At 47.5% G+C, this 21,812-nt stretch overlaps 1 protein-coding gene across 1 annotated transcript in view; it reads left to right on the plus strand.

The window, feature by feature from the left end:
• LOC138368501 (dynein beta chain, ciliary-like) overlaps nt 1-21,812 on the plus strand; it is a 255,884-nt gene that overhangs the window by 148,306 nt on the left and 85,766 nt on the right. Inside the window, exons 17-20 of the mRNA XM_069331025.1 lie at nt 1,356-1,496; nt 1,757-1,927; nt 2,299-2,447; nt 13,364-13,531. Coding sequence (XP_069187126.1) covers nt 1,356-1,496; nt 1,757-1,927; nt 2,299-2,447; nt 13,364-13,531 — 629 coding nt within the window. The remainder of the gene's footprint in view (nt 1-1,355; nt 1,497-1,756; nt 1,928-2,298; nt 2,448-13,363; nt 13,532-21,812) is intronic.

Raw genomic sequence — 21,812 nt, forward strand, 5'->3', positions numbered from 1 at the left:
TTCTAGGCGTTTAACGATGCATAAGCAACAGGGCTCCATTAAGGAACATATAATCTCTTCCCACAACCAAACCATCGCCAGAGAAATCCTAGTAAACAACACAGAAATCATCGATAGATACAGCGATAGCAGGCGGCTTGACGTTTGCGAGGCACTACACATCAAGAAGTCAACACCAGCAATCAACAGCCAATTAATGCACAACTATATTCTACCCACCTCAAGACTCGGCTCCAATATAGAAGCATCAAGAAATATGGACCAATAGGCTTTCTACAATCACTTCCATTCAATACCCATTGTTTCGTGTTCTGTCTTGTGTTGATGAAATTAATACCCTATTAATACCACCTCACCCCATCCACCTCACTCAAATGTAGATATAAACAAATCGGAGATGTGTAAGTTCTATTCAGTTGTGTATGTGTAAACTAAAGTCTTTGAAAATGTAATAAGTTTTACGAAACGTGCTCAAGTGTCGCGTCAGACTAGAAATAAAAATGAATTTTGGAGAATTGATTTTTGAATTACCACCAACAGTGAAAAGAAATGTACGAAAGATCGAGAAAATTCGTGTTAGAATGATTAATCTTACTTTTTCGGTCATATTTAATAATATATGTCTACAGGAAAGACTGCTACCAAAATATACTAATATATATATATATATATATATATATATATATATATATATATATATATATATATATATATATATATAAATGTGGGGCATATATCGAGGTGCCCCCCCCCCCTCAGTAAAATATAATTACCGATCCACCCCAGGATACAACATCACAACAAGCTGACTAACTCCTGGATACTTATTTAATAATGCTAGGTGAACAGGTGCATTAGGTGAGAGGAAATGCACCCAAATATTTCTGTCGCGCCCAGTAATCGAACCCGGAATTCTCGATTGTGAGAAGAACCCTACATATGTATTGTTAATAAGAAGCTGGACAAGTGAGTCTACAGTCAAGCATGTTGTTATAGATTCAGCTACTCGGAACAAGTTCCAAGTAGCACGGGCTATGGTGAGCCCGTAACTTACCTGGCACAGGAGTGGGGCAAGTAGCACGGGCTATGGTGAGCCCGTAGTGGACTTACCTGGCACAGTTGCGGTCAAAGAATCGGTCAGTCCAGCAACTGATTGATGGAGATGAAGCCACCACAAGCGGTGGCATGGGCATGAGTAGCTCGTAGGTGGTAGATATTTGGAGTGAATGGGGTTTTTGTAACATCTTGAAGTGTACCTGGACCTGTCAGCAAGTGACGTTGAATACAGTGCAGTCTTGACAACGAATATTGATGGTGACATTCACCTCGCTCTCCGTCTCCTCCTGGCTGGGCAGGTGGCCGAGGCGAAGGTTACCAGCGCCCAGATCGACGAGGCCCGTGAGCTGTATAGACCAGCAGCCGCCAGAGCCTCTCTCCTCTACTTCATCCTCAATGACCTTCACAAAATCAACCCTATATACCAGTTCTCTCTCAAAGTAAGCTACTTATACATTGCTGAATATATGATTAGTTCTATGGTGAGTTGCTTAATTAACCTCTTACCATGGACTTGCCACTCTAGATGGCTGCATTTCGCTCATTGTTCATATGTCTTATAAACGCAACATTCCAGATTATCCTAATCTTGTACCACATTTTGTGTGCATATGTCGTATATATATGGATTCTTATCTTTATTTTAATATGTTTGTGAATTCTTGCTGATTTACATACTGAAATCCATCATGTGCTTCAGGCCTTCAGAGTGGTGTTCCAGAAAGCTATTGAGCGCTCGGAGGCTAACGAGGAGGTTCGACTTCGGGTATCTGCTCTTATCGACACCATTACTCACAGCGTCTTCCTCTACACCACAAGGGGCCTCTTTGAGAAGGACAAGCTCATTTTCGCTGCCCAGATGACCTTTCAGGCTAGTCTCTACGTTGGTATCTCGTTATGCCTTGACTTCTCGATCGCTATATAAAACTTATTCAACTTCAGTAAAAGTAAATTGAAAGTGGACAAGATAATCGGTGCTCGTTTTGACACTACAGACCAGTATCAAATTCTGAAACTCAAATGGTTACGTTATTCATTAATTTTGCTCTTGAGGGCTTATTTATTGGGCAGCGTCACACATCCTGTGAGTGAACGAACCGAGGGAGCCTGCTCAGTGGGACTCAAACTCTTGCCCTTAATTGTTATGCAGTTTGAATTTCGTGAATTAAAATCACTGTAAAGGCTTTACATGTGTGTCTGTGTAACACATGATTTTTATTTTACGTTTCGTTCTGCATGTAGGTGTTAGCGTCACAGGGCGAGGTGGGAACGATGGAGCTAGACCTGCTTCTCAGGTTTCCCATCCAACCCAACGTAGTGTCCTCCATAGACTTCCTCACCAACAACAGCTGGGGCGCCATCCGCTCCCTCTCCCAGGTCGACGAATTCAGGTTTGCACTTTCTCATTGTAAAACACACATACATACGCGCACACGCCCGCACACACACACACACACACACACACACACACACACACACACACACACACACACACACACACACACACACACACACACACACACACACACACAAAGAGCCAGAGCTCAACCCCCGCAAGCACAATTAGGTGAGTACACACACACACACACACACACACACACACACACACACACACACGCCGCGGGAGTCTGTGACGCCGCGGGAGTCTGTAGGAGACACGCGATTAGCGAGGTCCGCGGAAATTCGTCAATTTCTCGGGACATTGAAGGAGTATAGAGGCTAGATCATAGTGTTTGGCCTCTCGCAGTGTGTAGCTAGCAGGGTGCAACATAGCATAGTCATATCGCTAGTGATAGTGCGAAGATTTGGCGAAGAAACCAAAAGTGGAGCTAGGGCATCACCGGTGCATGTAAGTGTGTGACCTGACCGGGTGGGACGACCCGCCGTGGAGCTACCTGATTGTGCTGTGAGTGGTGACTGTGATCAGTGGTACAGTGAATTAGTGAACTGTCACATAACGATACAGTGACTGACTCCAGAGCTTTGTGTAGACAGAGAAGAAGACCTCATCAATCTACCAGCATTTAGTGAATCACCTAGTGGGAGACAACGAAGGATAAACATCGTCATCATACATCGCCCTGCCCTTACTCATCTGGTTGTGTGAGCGGGAGGCAGTCTGGTATGTACCCCTCTCTGGTCAATTAATCAGGTGTACAGATTGAGGTAAAAGATATCAAATTCTCGTTCAGGATATCAAATATATTTAATAATCTCAGAGTGGCTCATTTAGGCAGAGGTAACGCATAAGGGATATCTTGACACATACAAGCACGACCACCCACGTACGTATACACGCACACAAGTGTGCACACGCTAAAACAGACACACACACACGTGCACGCGCACACAAACACACAATTGTTCAGTCAGGGGAAAAGGCAGTAACACCTGGGATAGACCTTACTATCCCCCCCCCTCTTGACCCCACCACCTGACCTGACCTGACTTAGTCGCCATCTCCGCCCCCCCCACCCCCAGTCCCCCGCATCGCCCATACACACACTCTTCCCCTCCCCACTCTCCCTCTCTCCCACTCCCTCTCTCCCACTCCCTCTCTCCCACTCCCACTATCTCTCTCCTGCTCTCTCTCTCCTGCTCTCTCTCTCTCTCTCTCTCTCTCTCTCTCTCTCTCTCTCTCTCTCTCTCTCTCTCTCTCTCTCTCTCTCTCTCTCTCTCTCTCTCTCTCTCTCTCTCTCTCTCTCTCTCTCTCTCTCTCTCTCTCTCACTCTCTCTCTCTCTCTCTCTCTCTCTCTCTCTCTCTCTCTCTCTCTCTCTCTCTCTCTCTCTCTCCCTCTCTCTCTCTCTCTCCCTCCCTCCCCCTCTCCCTCCCTCTCTTTCCTTCCCCCTCCCTCCCCCTCCCTCTCTTTCCTTCCCCCTCCCTCTCTGCCCACACACACACACACACACCTCCCCCCCTCTCTCCCTTACCCGCTCTCTCCCTCACCCGCTCTCTTCCTCATCCACTCTCTCCCTCTCCTCTCCCTCCCGCCTCTCTCTCCATCTCCTCCCCCCCCTCCCCTTCTACCTTCTTCTCACTTCAGTGGAAGGGTCGGATCCCCCCCCCCACCCACCCATTTATCTCTCCCTTTATCACTCCCTTTCTCTCTCTCTCTCTCTCTCTCTCTCTCTCTCTCTCTCTCTCTCTCTCTCTCTCTCTCTCTCTCTCTCTCTCTCTCTCTCTCTCTCTCTCTCTCTCTCTCTCCCTCCCCCATCCCAACAGGGTCAAGATGGCAGCCAGAGGTCCCAGGGGAGCAGGAAAGAGCCAAGGTGACGAGATGAAGGAAATGTTCGCCCAGTTTCTGGAGGACATCAAGAGTGAGATGGAAGAAATGATGCAGGAAATGAAGAACGAAATAAACAACCTGAAAAGAGAGCTGACAGCAGCAAAGGAGGAGATTAGAACCCTCAAAGAGAATGGTATCGAGGCTGAGAGTCAGAAAACCACCCAGGGAGAAGGTGGTAATAGTTTTCTGGATGAGAATGCCACAATAAAAGCAACATTTGCGGAAATACTAAAAAAAAATAACTCTGAAGTAATGACTGCAGTGATGGAGGTGGCCATGAAAGCAGCCACCTCGCAGGAGGCGGCACGCTCCACTAGCCAACTGCTGGAAAGGAAAAGATCAGTGGTTGCTGTGGGTATTAGGGAACAGGAAGGAACCAATAGGACAGAGTGGAATGACAAGGACAAAGCAGCAGTGAATGAAGTACTAAAGGCACTAGACATGGAAGGGGCCGAGCATAGCATTGAGAAGGTTTTCAGGCTAGGCCGGTACAACAAAGACCGAGACCGAATGATAAAGATAGTGTTTGCAAACGAGAACACAAAGGAGAGGATCCTATCAAGGAAGAGCTCCCTGAAAAACGTGGGAAAATTAAAAAATGTATTCCTCCAGCAAGACATGACAAGGGAGGAGAGAGCCGTGGCGGCAGAAGCAAGGAAGAGGCGCAGGGTGAGAGGGGAAAACCAGGAAGTCACAGCTCCCAACACAACACCCCCAGAGGCGAGGGGGGAACCCACAACCAGCTACCCAGTAACACCAGAAGGGAGGACAACCCCGCTTCCCTCCTCTGCATAGAAAACCCCCCTACCCCAAACCCTTCCTGCCCCCACTCAAAAGTTCAGCCAAATCTCCCTCCCCCCACACCCAATCCCCACCCTTCTACCCCTCCCCTCCTCCCGAGTCCTCCCTCCCCCCCTTTCCTTCCCGTCCTCCCTCCCCTTTCACCCCATACCCTCCCTGTCCCTCCCCCTTCACTGGATCCCCCGCCCCGCATTCCAGTATCCTCTGAGATCCTGTTACCCACCTCACAGGTCCTCACACCCATGGAACAGCCTCCCCCACCAGCAGAACACTCACCAAGGAGGCGATTTGAGAAGGGACAGAAGAAAGTGAGCCTCAAAGCGATGTACACTAACATAGATGGAATTACAAATAAAGCAAATGAGCTTGGAGAACTGGTACTAGAGGAAAACCCAGACATAATAGCCCTCACAGAAACAAAGATCACGAAAACAATAACAAATGTGTTTCCACAGGACTATTATGTTATGCGGAAAGAGAGGGAAGGAAGAGGTGGGGGTGGTGTAGCTCTGCTGGTAAGAAAAGGCTGGGATTTTGAGGAGATGGATATTCAGGGCTGTGAAGGTTTCAGTGACTACATAGCAGGTACTGTAACAAATGGAGGGAAAAAAATTATAGTCGCAGTCATATATAATCCACCACCAAATGACAGAAGACCTAGACAGGAATATGATAGAAACAACATGGCCACCATTAACATAATAGAAAGAGCAGCTTCTGTTGCTAGCAGGAATGGATCTGGACTACTAATTATGGGAGACTTCAACCATGGGAAGATAGATTGGAAGAACAGAGACCCGCATGGAGGACCAGAAACATGGAGAGCTAAGCTGCTGGACGTGGCAACAAGAAACTTTCTAAGCCAGCATACCAAAGAGCCAACAAGAATGAGAGGAGAAGATGAACCAGCAATGCTTGATTTGATATTTACCCTAAATGAATGGGATATATGGGAAGTTAAGATGGAAGCGCCCTTGGGAATGAGTGACCACAGTGTATTGAACTTTGAGTACCTGGTAGAGCTAGGACTTATCTCCCCCCAAAAAGAACTAGGAATCAAAAGGCTGGCATACCGAAAGGGGAATTATGAACAGATGAGAAGTCTCCTAAGTGAAATACCTTGGGACACAGACCTCAGAGACAAGTCTGTACAGGGTATGATGGACTATGTTACCCAAAAGTGTCAGGAGGCAGTAAACAGGTTCATCCCGGCCCAACGGGAAAAATCCGAGAAGCAACAGAAGAATCCATGGTATAATAGGGCATGTATGGAAGCGAAGAAACTGAACAAAAAGGCGTGGAGGAACTTCCGGAATAACAGAACACCAGAAAGCAGGGAGAGATACCAGAGAACCAGGAATGAGTACGTCAGGGTGAGAAGAGAAGCAGAGAAAAATTTTGAAAATGATATAGCAAACAAAGCCAAGACCGAACCAAAGCTACTCCACAGTCACATCAGAAGGAAAACAACAGTGAAAGAACAGGTATTGAAACTTAGAACAGGCGAGGACAGGTATACAGAGAATGACAGAGAGGTGTGTGAGGAACTCAACAAGAGGTTCCAGGAGGTCTTCACAATAGAACAGGGTGAGGTCACTGTGCTAGGAGAAAGGGAGGTAAACCAGGCGGCCTTGGAGGAGTTCGAAATTACGAGAGAGGAGGTCAAGAGACACCTGCTGGATCTGGATGTTAGAAAGGCGGTTGGTCCAGATGGGATCTCACCATGGGTACTGAAAGAGTGTGCAGAGGCACTTTGCTTGCCACTCTCCATAGTGTATAGTAAATCACTAGAGACGGGAGACCTACCAGAAATATGGAAGACGGCGAATGTGGTCCCAATATACAAAAAGGGCGACAGACAAGAGGCACTGAACTACAGGCCAGTGTCCTTGACTTGTATACCATGCAAGGTGTTGGAGAAGATCGTGAGAAAAAACCTGGTAACACATCTGGAGAGAAGGGACTTCGTGACAAATCGCCAACATGGATTCAGGGAGGGTAAATCTTGCCTTACAGGCTTGATAGAATTCTACGATCAGGTGACACAGATTAAGCAAGAAAGAGAGGGCTGGGCGGACTGCATTTTCTTGGATTGTCGGAAAGCCTTTGACACAGTACCGCATAAGAGGCTGGTACATAAGCTGGAGAGACAGGCAGGTGTAGCTGGTAAGGTGCTCCAGTGGATAAGGGAGTATCTAAGCAATAGGAAGCAGAGAGTTACGGTGAGGGGTGAGACCTCCGATTGGCGTGAAGTCACCAGTGGAGTCCCACAGGGCTCTGTACTCGGTCCTATCTTGTTTCTGATATATGTAAATGATCTCCCGGAGGGTATCGATTCATTTCTCTCAATGTTTGCGGACGATGCTAAAATTATGAGAAGGATTAAAACAGAAGAGGACTGTTTGAGGCTTCAAGAAGACCTAGACAAGCTGAAGGAATGGTCGAACAAATGGTTGTTAGAGTTTAACCCAACGAAATGTAATGTAATGAAGATAGGTGTAGGGAGCAGGAGGCCAGATACAAGGTATCATCTGGGAGAGGAAATTCTTCAGGAGTCAGAGAAGGAAAAAGACTTGGGGGTTGATATCACGCCAGACCTGTCTCCTGCAGCACATATCAAGCGGATAACATCAGCGGCATATGCCAGGCTGGCCAACATACGAACGGCATTCAGAAACTTGTGTAAAGAATCATTCAGAACTTTGTATACCACATATGTCAGGCCAATCCTGGAGTATGCAGCCCCAGCATGGAGTCCATATCTAGTCAAGGATAAGACTAAACTGGAAAAGGTTCAAAGGTTTGCCACCAGACTAGTACCCGAGCTGAGAGGTATGAGCTACGAGGAGAGACTACGGGAATTATACCTCACTTCGCTGGAAGACAGAAGAGTTAGGGGGGACATGATCACCACATTCAAGATTCTGAAGGGGATTGATAGGGTAGATAAAGACAGTCTATTTAACACAAGGGGAACACGCACAAGGGGACACAGGTGGAAACTGAGTGCCCAAATGAGCCACATAGATATTAGAAAGAACTTTTTTAGTGTCAGAGTGGTTGACAAATGGAATGCACTAGGAAGTGATGTGGTGGAGGCTGACTCCATACACAGTTTCAAGTGTAGATATGACAGAGCCCGATAGGCTCATGAATCTGTACACCTGTTGATTGACGGTTGAGAGGCGGGACCAAAGAGCCAGAGCTCAACCCCCGCAAACACAACTAGGTGAGTACAACTAGGTGAGTACACACACACACACACACACACACACACACACACACACACACACACACACACACACACACACACACACACACACACACACACACACACACACACACACACACACACGCACACACACACACACACACACACACACACACACACACACACACACACACACACACACACACACACACACACACACACACACACACACATATATATCTTATGAGGAGATAAGAAAATTTCTAACAGATATAGCATGAGAAACAGAACTCAGGGAAAAGACGGCCCAAGATAGGATGGACTACATCACGCAGCAAACAGGTTTGTCCCAGCCCAAAAGGAAAACAGTGAAATGAAGATGAGAAACCCATGGTTTAATCAGAGATGTAGGCTAGCTAAGCAGCAAAGTAAAAGGGCATGGAAAAACTATATGAATAACAGGACACTGGAGAGCAGAGAAAGATACCAGAATGCCAGGAATGAATATGTCAGGATGAGAAGAGAGGCAGATAGACAATACGAAAATGACATCGCAAGCAAGGCAAAGACTCAACCTAAATTGTTGCATAGCCACATCAGGAGAATAACAACAGTAAAGGAATAGGTTATGAAATTAAGGATAGGGGCGGAAGGATTCACTACAAACGACAAAGAAGTGTGTGAGGAACTGAATAAGAAATTCCAAGAGGTCTTCACCTTAGAGCAAGGAGAAATTCCAGAGATAAGAGAGAGAATAGCTAACCATGAACCACTGGAAGAGTTTGAGATTACCAGCGGGGAAGTAAGGAAGTGTGTACTAGAGTTGGATGTGACAAAGGCTATAGGCCCAGATGGAATCTCCCTTTGGATACTAAAGGAAGGAGCAGAAGAACTGTGCCTCCAACTCTCCATAGTGTATAACAAATCACTGGCAACAGGGGAACTGCCAGAAATTTGGAAAGCAGCTAACGTAGTTCCGATATACAAGAAAGGGGATAGACAGGAGGCACTGAATTACAGGCCAGTGTCCCTAACCTGCATACCATGTAAGCTGATGGAGAAGATTGTGCGAAGAAAGCTAGTGGAGCACCTGGAGTGAAAGAACTTTGTAACATAGCATCAATATGGATTCAGGGATGCAGGTCCTGCCTCACAGGGTTACTTGAATTCTATGACCAGGCAACAAAAATAAGGCAAGAAAGAAAAGGGTGGGCAGACTGCACATTTTTGGATTGTCAGAAAGCCTTTGATACAGTGTCACACAAGAGGCTAGTGAAAAAGCTGGAGTGAAAGGGAAGGTACTCCGTTGGATACAGGAGTACCTAAGCAACAGGAGACAACGAGTCAGTGTGAGGGGTGAGGTCTCAGATTGGCGAGACGTTACGAGTGGAGTCCCGCACGGGTCAGTCCTTGGACCTATACTGTTTCTGATATATGTAAATGATCTCCCAGAGGGTATAGAATCGTTTCTCTCAATGTTTGCCGATGATGCAAAAATTATGAGGAGGATTGAAACTGAGGACGATAGTAGGAGGCTACAAGATGACCTAGACAGACTGAGTGAATGGTCCAACAAATGGTTGTTGAAGTTCAACCCGAGTAAATGCAAAGTAATGAAACTAGGCAGTGGAAACAGGAGGCAGACACAGGATACAGAATAGGAGATGAAGTACTTAATGAAACGAACAGAGAGAAAGATCTAGGAGTTGATATCACACCAAACCTGTCTCCTGAAGCCCACATAAAAAGAATAACGTCTGCGGCATATGCGAGGCTGGCTAACATCAGAACAGCGTTCAGGAACCTGTGTAAGGAATCATTCAGAAACTTGTACACCACATATGTAAGACCAATCCGTATGCGGCCCCAGCAGGAGGCCAGACACAGGATACAGAATAGGAGATGAAGTACCTAATGAAACGAACAGAGAGAAAGATCTAGGAGTTGATATCACACCAAACCTGTCTCCTGAAGCCCACATAAAAAGGTTAACGTCTGCGGCATATGCGAGGCTGGCTAACATCAGAACAGCGTTCAGGAACCTGTGTAAGGAATCATTCAGAATCTTGTACACCACATATGTAAGACCAATCCTGGAGTATGCGGCCCCAGCATGGAGCCCGTACCTTGTCTAGCACAAGACGAAGCTGGAAAAAGTCCAAAGGTATGCCACTAGACTAGTCCCTGAACTAAGAGGCATGAGTTACGAGGAAAGGCTGCGGGAAATGCACCTTACGACACTGGAAGACAGAAGAGTAAGGGGAGACATGATCACAACCTACAGAATCCTCAGAGGAATCGACCGGGTAAACAAGGATAAACTATTCAACACTGGTGGGACGCGAACAAGGGGATACAGGTGGAAACTGAGTACCCACATGAGCCACAGAGACGTTAGAAGGAACTTTTTCAGTGTCAGAGTAGTTAACGGATGGAATGCATTAGGCAGTGATGTGGTGGAGGCTGACTCCATACACAGTTTCAAATGTAGATATGATAGAGCCCAGTAGGCTCAGGAATCTGTACACTAGTTGATTGACAATTGAGAGGCGGGACCAAAGAGCCAAAGCTCAACCCCCGCAAGGACAAATAGGTGAGTACACACACACACACACACACACACCAAAGGGAAAAATCCGAGAAGCAACAGAAGAATCCATGGTATAATAGGGCATGTATGGAAGCGAAGAAACTGAACAAAAAGGCGTGGAGGAACTTCCGGAATAACAGAACACCAGAAAGCAGAGAGAGATACCAGAGAACCAGGAATGAGTACGTCAGGGTGAGAAGAGAAGCAGAGAAAAATTTTGAAAATGATATAGCAAACAAAGCCAAGACCGAACCAAAGCTACTCCACAGTCACATCAGAAGGAAAACAACAGTGAAAGAACAGGTATTGAAACTTAGAACTGGCGAGGACAGGTATACAGAGAATGACAGAGAGGTGTGTGAGGAACTCAACAAGAGGTTCCAGGAGGTCTTCACAATAGAGCAGGGTGAGGTCACTGTGCTAGGAGAAAGGGAGGTAAACCAGGCGGCCTTGGAGGAGTTCGAAATTACGAGAGAGGAGGTCAAGAGACACCTGCTGGATCTGGATGTTAGAAAGGCTGTTGGTCCAGATGGGATCTCACCATGGGTACTGAAAGAGTGTGCAGAGGCACTTTGCCTGCCACTCTCCATAGTGTATAGTAAGTCACTAGAGACGGGAGACCTACCAGAAATATGGAAGACGGCGAATGTGGTCCCAATATACAAAAAGGGCGACAGACAAGAGGCACTGAACTACAGGCCAGTGTCCTTGACTTGTATACCATGCAAGGTGATGGAGAAGATCGTGAGAAAAAACCTGGTAACACATCTGGAGAGAAGGGACTTCGTGACAAATCGCCAACATGGATTCAGGGAGGGTAAATCTTGCCTTACAGGCTTGATAGAATTCTACGATCAGGTGACACAGATTAAGCAAGAAAGAGAGGGCTGGGCGGACTGCATTTTCTTGGATTGTCGGAAAGCCTTTGACACAGTACCGCATAAGAGGCTGGTACATAAGCTGGAGAGACAGGCAGGTGTAGCTGGTAAGGTGCTCCAGTGGATAAGGGAGTATCTAAGCAATAGGAAGCAGAGAGTTACGGTGAGGGGTGAGACCTCCGATTGGCGTGAAGTCACTAGTGGAGTCCCACAGGGCTCTGTACTCGGTCCTATCTTGTTTCTGATATATGTAAATGATCTCCCGGAGGGTATCGATTCATTTCTCTCAATGTTTGCGGACGATGCTAAAATTATGAGAAGGATTAAAACAGACGAGGACTGTTTGAGGCTTCAAGAAGACCTAGACTAGCTGAAGGAATGGTCGAACAAATGGTTGTTAGAGTTTAACCCAACGAAATGTAATGTAATGAAGATAGGTGTAGGGAGCAGGAGGCCAGATACAAGGTATTATCTGGGAGAGGAAATTCTTCAGGAGTCAGAGAAGGAAAAAGACTTGGGGGTTGATATCACGCCAGACCTGTCTCCTGCAGCTCATATCAAGCGGATAACATCAGCGGCATATGCCAGGCTGGCCAACATACGAACGGCATTCAGAAACTTGTGTAAAGAATCATTCAGAACTTTGTATACCACATATGTCAGGCCAATCCTGGAGTATGCAGCCCCAGCATGGAGTCCATATCTAGTCAAGGATAAGACTAAACTGGAAAAGGTTCAAAGGTTTGCCACCAGACTAGTACCCGAGCTGAGAGGTATGAGCTACGAGGAGAGACTACGGGAATTAAACCTCACTTCGCTGGAAGACAGAAGAGTTAGGGGGGACATGATCACCACATTCAAGATTCTGAAGGGGATTGATAGGGTAGATAAAGACAGTCTATTTAACACAAGGGGAACACGCACAAGGGGACACAGGTGGAAACTGAGTGCCCAAATGAGCCACAGAGATATTAGAAAGAACTTTTTTAGTGTCAGAGTGGTTGACAAATGGAATGCATTAGGAAGTGATGTGGTGGAGGCTGACTCCATACACAGTTTCAAGTGTAGATATGACAGAGCCCGATAGGCTCATGAATCTGTACACCTGTTGATTGACGGTTGAGAGGCGGGACCAAAGAGCCAGAGCTCAACCCCCGCAAACACAACTAGGTGAGTACAACTAGGTGAGTACACATACCCACACACACACACACATATATACAAGCAAGAAAGAGAAGGATAGGCGGACAGCATTTTCTTGGACTGTCTGAAAGCCAATACTTCACAATACGGTGATGCTTCAAACGTATTACCCTATATCTTAACATATTTTTTTAGAACACAAATTAAACATTTTTAATTCAGTAGGGAGAGTTCTAATTCAAAATGTTGTCATAAATATCTGTATGTATTCAAGTTAATTTATGTGTATTAAATATGACGGTGACCAAAATTAGGCGGCATAATCCTATTTGTATAAAATTATTCTTGATATAAATGGTCATTGTTGAGATGAGTAAGAGTGCGTTGTGGGGTGCAGGAACCTGGACCGGGACATTGAGAACAGTATCAAGAGATGGAGGATGTACTGCGAGTGTGAGGCCCCAGAGCGGGAGAAGCTGCCTGGGGAGTGGAAGAGTCGGTCTGACGTGCAGCGGCTGGTGATCATGCGCGCCCTCAGACCCGACCGTATGACTCACGCCATGCAGTAAGTGTTTGTCCACATCTGTTAGCAGCACTCAGCTTCACCTTCTGAGCCTCGCCTTTCCTGCAGTCTATCGTCTATGACACTGACTCCCGACCTCTTAATTTCTAGTCATATTTAGTTTAAAAAAATATATAGAGGGGAAACTTCTGATATTTCTACTTATTCGTTGCTCTTATTTAATACTCTTACAAAGAAGAAACATTTTGTCCATATTTTACAATGAAGAACAATACTCTTATGGTTCACGTGTGTGTGTGTCTAGCTACCATGATTTACACTGCTCCCCCCATTAACATCCCTTCCCTTTTATTTACCGTTTACTGTCACTTGGATCAGCTCCCCCCTCCCTTTTCAGCTCGTTGTTGTCGTGAGGGGGGCTTGGTGGGCGGCTGCCGGAGTGTGATGCTCCTTGGGACAGTCCTCTGTCCTACTGTGGCCTTCTGCTCCTGCTGCTGTCTTCTCTAATTGTGCTGAACGACTTTTCCTTTTCCTTCTGTTTCGTTTTTCTCCCCCCTCTTCTCCTATCTGCTTGTCGTTTCCTGCCGACCTTTTGCTTGTTTTGGTTATTCCTTTTGACTTCTTCTATTTTGAAGCCCGGGTGCTTGAGGAGGCATACTCTTGTACCCGTAGAACTGTAGTGCCCAACGTCTCGAGCGAGGGGAACTTTTTATTGTCAATCCCTCTTTCGTTGTTGTTTGTGGTGCATATACTCACAACGCACCCCTAGGGGGGGCCTCAGCATGATTGGCGACAGCTTCCTGTTGGGTGTCCTGCCTCTAATTGTCGCTCCATGGTGGGTATGGGGGCACATTCGTGGATGAATTTGTCACTCTTCGTATTTATGTCGTTGAATGTTTCTGTTGTACCCTCTCAGGCTCGTGGGGTGGGCGACCAAGCCCCCGAGTCGGCCTGTATTGGAAGATCGGGCTCTGTAGCCCCCGCTGCATTGGGCCCCGACCTTGCTTCTCCTTTGACCCTTCTGACTTCTTCCTCCAGCTCCCCTCCCTCCTCTGTGGTTGGGTCGAGCCTCAAGCCCCCAGTGGTGACCACTTCGTCCCCTTGGGTGGCTAAGTCTCTCGTTGTGACTACTGCGCCTTTTAACCCCTCTCTCTCTCTAGGGGTTCTCAACGCCGTCCGCGCCATGGCCGCACTCGCTCGATTCCTTCCCATACTGATGCGTATCAGGCCTTGTTTGATCCCTCTTCATGGGTCAAATACTTTGATCTCCTCCCTCTTGATTCTGCGCCTCCTGACGATTTCTTCCTCCATCGGCATCTTGTTGATTCCGTGGATGCCTCTGTTACCTTCAACCCCACTCGTCTCGGTACACGTGTCGTTGCTGCTCCTTCTCAAGATGGAGCTTCCCGTTTGACTGCCTTATCCTGCCTTGGCGAGATCTCTGTTCGGGTCTCAAAGAACGCTTGTTTGAATACCAGTGTTGACACTATTCTCCTCCCACCCCATGTTGCGACCGGTGTTCGGGACCTGCGCGACTGCCACGACGATATTCGTCATATCCTTGCTGCCCAGGGCCATTCTATTCTCCAAGAGGACACGTTTACTCGTCCCCCTCGTGTTCTTCGCCGTCAACCCCTTCGGGTGTTGAAGATTACCTTTGATGGTAGGACCCTTCCATCCTCTGTCATTCTTGCTGGTGCCAGGTGCTCTGTCCAGGAGTACATTCCTTCTCCTAGGCTCTGTAACAAGTGCTGGAGGTTCGGGCATGGTGCCCTCCGCTGCTGTGGGACTGTCTCTCTCTGTCCTTTGTGTGGGGAGCAAAGGTCACTCTAAGTCGGAGTGCACTTCTCCCCAAGCTCGCTGCCTCAACTGCGGTTAGGCCCATCCTACCTTCTCCCGTGCGTGTATACATTACAAGCTTGACTCAGCCGTCGTCAACTTGAAGCACCAGGAGCGTTTATCTTTTCCTGAGGCAAGGCTATAGGTTCGCCGGCGCCCACCTTATGCTAACGTCTCTTGTGCTCGCATGTTGCGCTCTTCCTCTCCTCGTCCTTCCCACCTTCCTCAGACTCACAACCTTTCCGGGCCTTGGACCCCTGATACGCCCACTGCCCCCTCCTCTGTTCCTTTGAGTTCTGTCCCAAAAGAGTCCCCCTCCTGGTCCTCTGTCTGGGGTTCCCCTTCTTTCTACCCGGTCTGTCATGTCTCCTGTGTCTTCTTCCTTGTCTCCCTCCGATCCTCCTTTCCATCCTTCTCCTCCGTCTCTTGACTCTCCCTGCCGCCTGTCGGTGCGGGCTGATGTCCATCGCTCTCCTAACGGCCGTCGTGTGTGCTCTCGTTCAGCTTGTTGAGACGCTGGAATCCGTTGCCCAGTACGTAGTTGCTGGGACGCCGGTCTCTTTAAGTCAGAAGTGTAAGCCTGGCTCCTCTCCTCCCTCCTCCCAGGCGGGTAAGAAGGCTTCGTTTTCTTCCTCGGCCCCTACTACTGACTCTATCGCTCCTTCCCCTCCCATTTCGGTGGTTGCGCCCCCTGTTCCTGCTATGGAGGTTCCTTTGGCCCCCGCTTCCCTCTTGGTTGATGCCCTTGCTGAGGTGCGCTCCCTTCTTTCTACTCCCCCTCTTCCTGCTGCTGTCCTTGACTGCTCCTCTCGATTGTCTCCTCTTCCTCCTCCTCCTCCTCCTCCGGACCCCACCCGCCCACCTCTGGTGTGTTCTCCCGCTTCCTTCCCTCCGTCTTTGCCCAGTTTACCCATGCCCCCTAACCCTGACTTTGCTGACCCTGATCCCGACCCTGATCTTCTTTAATGTGCTATGTTGCTCTTTCGCCTTTGTTTCTTCCTTGTTCTCTGTTGTTGTTGTCCTTTCTCTTCTCGTCGATGTCTATTCTTCAATGGAATGTTCAAGGTTATTACGCAAATTTCCTTGAACTCCAACTTCTGATTTCGCGATGTGTCTGTCTTTAGGAGCCGATGTTTGGTGCTCGTCCTGGTCGCTTTCGTGGCTATTCCTTTCTTTCTCCCCCCCCCCCCCCCAGCTGTTGCTGGGGCTCCTAATTCTTCTGCTCTCCTGAATCGCTCTGATGTTCTCTTTGTCCCCTTACTTTTTCCTTTGCCTCTCCATTGTTCTGCTGCTCGTATCTTTGTGGGGAAATGGTACACAGTTTGTTCCATTTATCTCTCCCTGAGTGTCCCGCTTTCTCTTCCTGATCTGAAACACCTACTGGACTCCATGCCGGAGCCTTTGTTCCTGCTGGGTGATTTCAGTTGTCGTCATTTCCTTTGGGGTGATGTTCTGACGAACATCACCCCAAAGGTCGCCTTCTTGAGCCGTTTATCCTCTCTTCTTCCCTGTCTCTTCTGAATTCTGGTGAGCCCACGCATTTGGACTCTCGGACTCGCACCCTTTCCTGTCTTGATCTTTCTCTTTGCTCGTCTTCACTTTACTTAGATTTCACGTGGCAGGTTCTTGATGACCTCCATGGCAGTGACCATTTCCCCATCCTTGTTGCCTTTTTCTCTTTTCGCCCTCCCCTAGGTGGCAGTTTGCCTAAGTGGACTGGAACCTATTTACCCTCAGTGCTGCTCTCTCTGACCCCTCCCGTCTGCCTCTCCCTCGCTCTCTCCTCCTTTTTCATGACACTGTCTTCGACGCTGCCCTCCGCTCTATTCCTCGCTGTTCCTCTCGGGGTCCACGGAAGTTCGTTTCCTGGTGGAATGCGGACTGTGCTCGGGCTGTCCGCTGTAAGCGTGCAGCCTGGAAGAGACACCGCCGTCGGCAGACGGCCGATTCTTTTCTTTTCTTTCAGAAGGCGAGTGCGGTGGCCCGTAGGGCCATCCGTAAACATGAATGTTGGGCATCTTATGTCTACACCATTACGTCCGAAACTCTTCTGCCACAGATCTGGAAGCCTATCCGCAAGATAGCAGGTAAGTTCGTTCTCGACGTTTCACTGGTCCTTCACCTTCGTGGTACTCTTGTGGCGGACCCATTGCAGGTTGCTTCCGAACTGGGTTCCCACTTTCCTTCTGTTAGCTCTGGTCTTCATCTTCCCCAATCATTCCTTCCTCGTAAACCTGTCCTTTCGATTTCGTCTTTTCTCGTCCTTTCGATTTCTGCACTCGTCTTCGACTTCCCTATAACGATCCATTCTCTCTCTCTGAACTTCGTACTGCCCTGGCCCTCTGCGGTTCTACGGCAGCGGCCTCCGATGGCATTCATTATGAGATGCTTCGCCATCTCCCTCCGTGCACGTCTCAGTATTTACTGAGTCTGTGTAATCGGATGTGGGAGTCGTCGTCAGTCCCTGAGGACTGGCTCGATGCCGTTGTCCTCCCTGTTCGCAAACCGGGGTCTCTGGGAACATCCCCTAAGGACTTTCGCCCTATTGCCCTCACAAGTTGTGTCTGCAAACTCTTTGAACGTATGGTTAACGTTCGTCTGATGTGGTTCCTGAAACATCATCACCTCCTCTCCCCTTCTCAATTTTGTTTCCGCAAGTGCCGCAGCACAATAGATGTCCTGGTGAACTTGGAGGTCTATATTCGTACTTTTTTTGCTGCGAAGTCCTCCGTTGTTGCCGTCCTTTTTGATCTGGAAAAGGCTTACGACACCACTTGGCATTATCATATTCTATCCCAGCTTCACTCTTTTGGCCTTCGTGGTCATCTCCCTCTCTTTCTCCACGGCTTCCTCTCTCGTCGTTCCTTTCGTGTGCGGCTTGGTACCTCTCTCTCTGCCTCTTTTCAGCAATACAAAGGTGTGCCCCAGGGTAGTGTTCTGAACACTACTCTTTATCTGGTTGCCCTCAATGGTCTTCCTCTTTTCCTTCAGGTGTCTTCTCTGCTCTCTATGTCGATGATCTTACCCTTTGGTGTCAGGATGATGATTCACCTCTCTTTCAACGTCGGCTTCAACTTGCGATTGATGCCGTGTCGTCTTGGGCCACCGATCATGGCTTCAAGTTCTCTTCTACTAAGACGTGTGCCATGACTTTTACTAGAAAACGGGTCGTTCTTCGTCCCTCTTTGTCACTTAATGATCATCCCCTTGAGTACAAAGATTCCGTGAAGCTTTTGGGGTTATTCTTTGACACTCGTTTGTCTTGGTATCCCCATATCTCTTACCTCTGTGTTGAGTGCTCTAAGGCCCTTTCCCTCCTTAGGGTATTGTCCCATACTTCTTGGGAAGCAGATAGGCACACTCTCCTTGCTTTACATTTCTCTCTCGTCCTGTCTAAGCTCGATTATGGTTGCCCTGCTTACTCGTCTGCTTCTCCTTCTACTCTTCGCCGTCTTGATGTTTTGTACCATACTGGGTTGCGCCTCAGCTCTGGTGCCTTTCGTTCGACTCCCGTCCTTAGCTTGTATGTTGAAACTGGCTTCCTGTATCTCCATGACCGCCGTGATCGCTACTGTCTTCGCTATCTTGTACGATCCTTGCAACATCCTTCCTCTCGCCTCTGTGGTGCTTTAATTTTTGCCCCTCCTGCGGTTCCTGTTCCTCGTTACAACCTCCCTCTTTCTGTCCGGTTATCTCGCCTACAGGATTCTCTTTCCGTTCGTATTTCTAATGTTTCTCCTCGTGTTGTTCCTTCTTTGCCCCCATGGAGAGTCTCCCTTCCACAGTTTTGTACATTCTTGACCCACATCACTAAAGCTTTTACCCCTCCTACGGTTCTAAAATGCCTTTTCCTTGAGCACTTTTCTTCTCATTCGCACTCCGTTTCCGACTTCACTGATGGGTCTAAGTCTGTGGATAGTGTTGGCTACTCTGTTGTTTTTCCTGATCACACTTATATGTGTCGCTTACCTCTGGAGACTAGCATCTTCACAGCGGAGCTTTATGCTATTCTCTATGCTCTTCATCTCTTGCTTTCTCGTAGTCAATCTTCCTTTGTAGTTGTTGTTGACTCTCGTAGTGCCCTCATGGCTCTCGGGTCCTTTAATCCGGTTCATCCAGTGGTTGTCGAGATCCAGCATTGGCTGTTTCTTGTTCACAGTAAATTTAAGTTAGTTGAGTTTTGTTGGGTTCCCAGCCATACTGGTGTCTCTTTAAATGAGCATGCGGATGCTGCCGCCAGGGAAGCTGTCCGCTCTTGTCCCATCTCTCGTAAAGGTATTCCTTATTCCGACTTATACCTGGTTATCCATTCCTCCATCCTTACCCGTTGGCAGGCTTCTTGGTCGTCTGTTACTGGTAACAAACTACGTTCTCTTGAAGGTTGTGTGTCCTCGTGGCCGTCCTCCTGCCACCGTAACGGGCTATGGGAAACGGCTCTGGTGAGGTTGTGTATTGGTCATACCCGCTTAACTCATGGTCACTTGATGGAGCGCCGACCTGCTCCTTATTGTCCTAATTGCATTGTCCCTCTTACGGTCGTTCATATCCTTGTTGAATGCTCTGACTTCCGAGACGAGCGTGTGTCTTGTTTTCCGACCGCACCCCCGCGGTCGCTTGTCTCTCGATAGTATTCTCAGTGACTCGGATACTTTTGATATCGTTCGCCTTGTGAGTTTCTATTCTCGTATTGGTGTCCTTGGTGATATTTAGCGCCCTCTGATTATCCCGCATATTTGATGGTGCTACATAACCTTCACGGTTTGGTGCCTTGTTTTTGATAATTACTTACTTACTTACTTGGATCAGCTGTCTCAGGCTATCAAGTTTATCAAAATCTTGCTGCAAACATCCATATATCTTCATTCCTTTATTAGTGGGTTGTGAGGTGAGTATCTGTATTCTCAAGCACTAGTCTGACAAAAACTACCTTTGTCTTGGTGCATAAAGGCAGACCTAAATGGGGCATATCGGGTGTAAATTGGTTCGCCAAATGGGCATACTCTGCTGTGAACCTAAAGTTGTATATCTCTAAAGATAGGTTCGGTATTATGTATATCACCAGAACCTTTTATTCACTAATCCTCTTAAGTTTATTCCGTTCATTGTATTTTGATCCTCTGGCCTAGAACTTCTCTGGGTAGAAGTAAAGGCAGTATTGGTCCGATTCTTCCTGCAGCACATAAAAGTCTTCAATCCATGAGTCTCAGCTCGTCCTGATTCTTCTCGTAAACTTTTGCATCATCGGCAAGTAGTACATAAAAATAGAATCCACCAATTATGTGCTTTATTTAAACAAGGTATAAAATTGTGATGCAGTAACCAACACGCATCTAACTTCCTTCGGCTACCACTAGTTATACTGCTACTAGGTGCTGCGTAATGGGACGAGGACGGTCAAAATGGTTCTTGAGAAGAATATCCCTTCAACCCTTACAGTGATGAGCAGGACACTACGAATTCTGTATTTTGGGTAACTTCTTTCAAATATGGGCACTTGTGTCATCTGGCTGCTGCTTGCAAAATTGCGTTGGTGAATTGGGTGAATGTGTTCCGAGAGGCCGACTTTCCGCCATTGCAGATTGTGGGTGCTGGTTGCAAAATGGAACAGGATGTGCCTGCCGAGTTGGCGGTACTGGACCAAATAGTGCAAGCGAGTGAAGATGTACCCACAACTGGGTATAACCTCCAGTTGTGGGTACAGCCGTGGGCAGCGTGAGAGTGGAGACCTTTCCACCTCAATGTGCTGTGGGTGTTTGTGACATGTCGGCTGGGAATAAGATTTAGATAAGAATAAGAAAACACTGCCCGAAACGCCTTGCGTAATTAGTGGCTTTAGGCATTGTATGTACTAGCTCTATCTATAAAGCCAACAAACTTTGTAAAATCTCTTTATGTATGTACCTTTACCTAAATAAAAATTATTATTATTATTATTATTATTATTATTATTATTAAGATAAAATACTCTGAGGTGATGGCGGCGAACAACACGGAGGATGTGCCATCACACCTGTCTGGGCCCCTAAAATGGAGAGGTGGTCGTTATGGTGAGGTGAAGCCTGTGCCAGGTACTTCGGGTTTCAAAAGTGTTGTGATGGTTTACCATGACGATGCAGTGGTGATAGTGGATGTGCCGGGCCTCCTTTCCGGGACTTGCGCCGTGTGAAGGGCAATGGAGTTGCCCAAATACCGTTGAAGAGGACGTGAAGTGGGTCCTTGATGCAGACGGTTGAGGCCTGTCAGATCACTAGTGAGTAGTTAAAATGACGCCAAGTCACAAACGTTTTGCTTTTCCTAACGGTCGTGACTTGCAACAGGGGGGGGTGATTGATTTTTTCCCAGGCAGTCGTGACTTGCATCAGGGTGGTTTTCATTTTTTCAATGAGTGGCTCTAGCCCGGGATATGTTTTTTTCCAATTTTTATTCGTTCGTGCCTCATAGTCTCCTAATATTTTCATTCACTTATCGTCCGCTCCCATCCATC

The sequence above is a fragment of the Procambarus clarkii genome, chromosome 25, assembly GCF_040958095.1.
Source record: "Procambarus clarkii isolate CNS0578487 chromosome 25, FALCON_Pclarkii_2.0, whole genome shotgun sequence".
NCBI classification, from domain to species: Eukaryota; Metazoa; Arthropoda; class Malacostraca; order Decapoda; family Cambaridae; genus Procambarus; species Procambarus clarkii.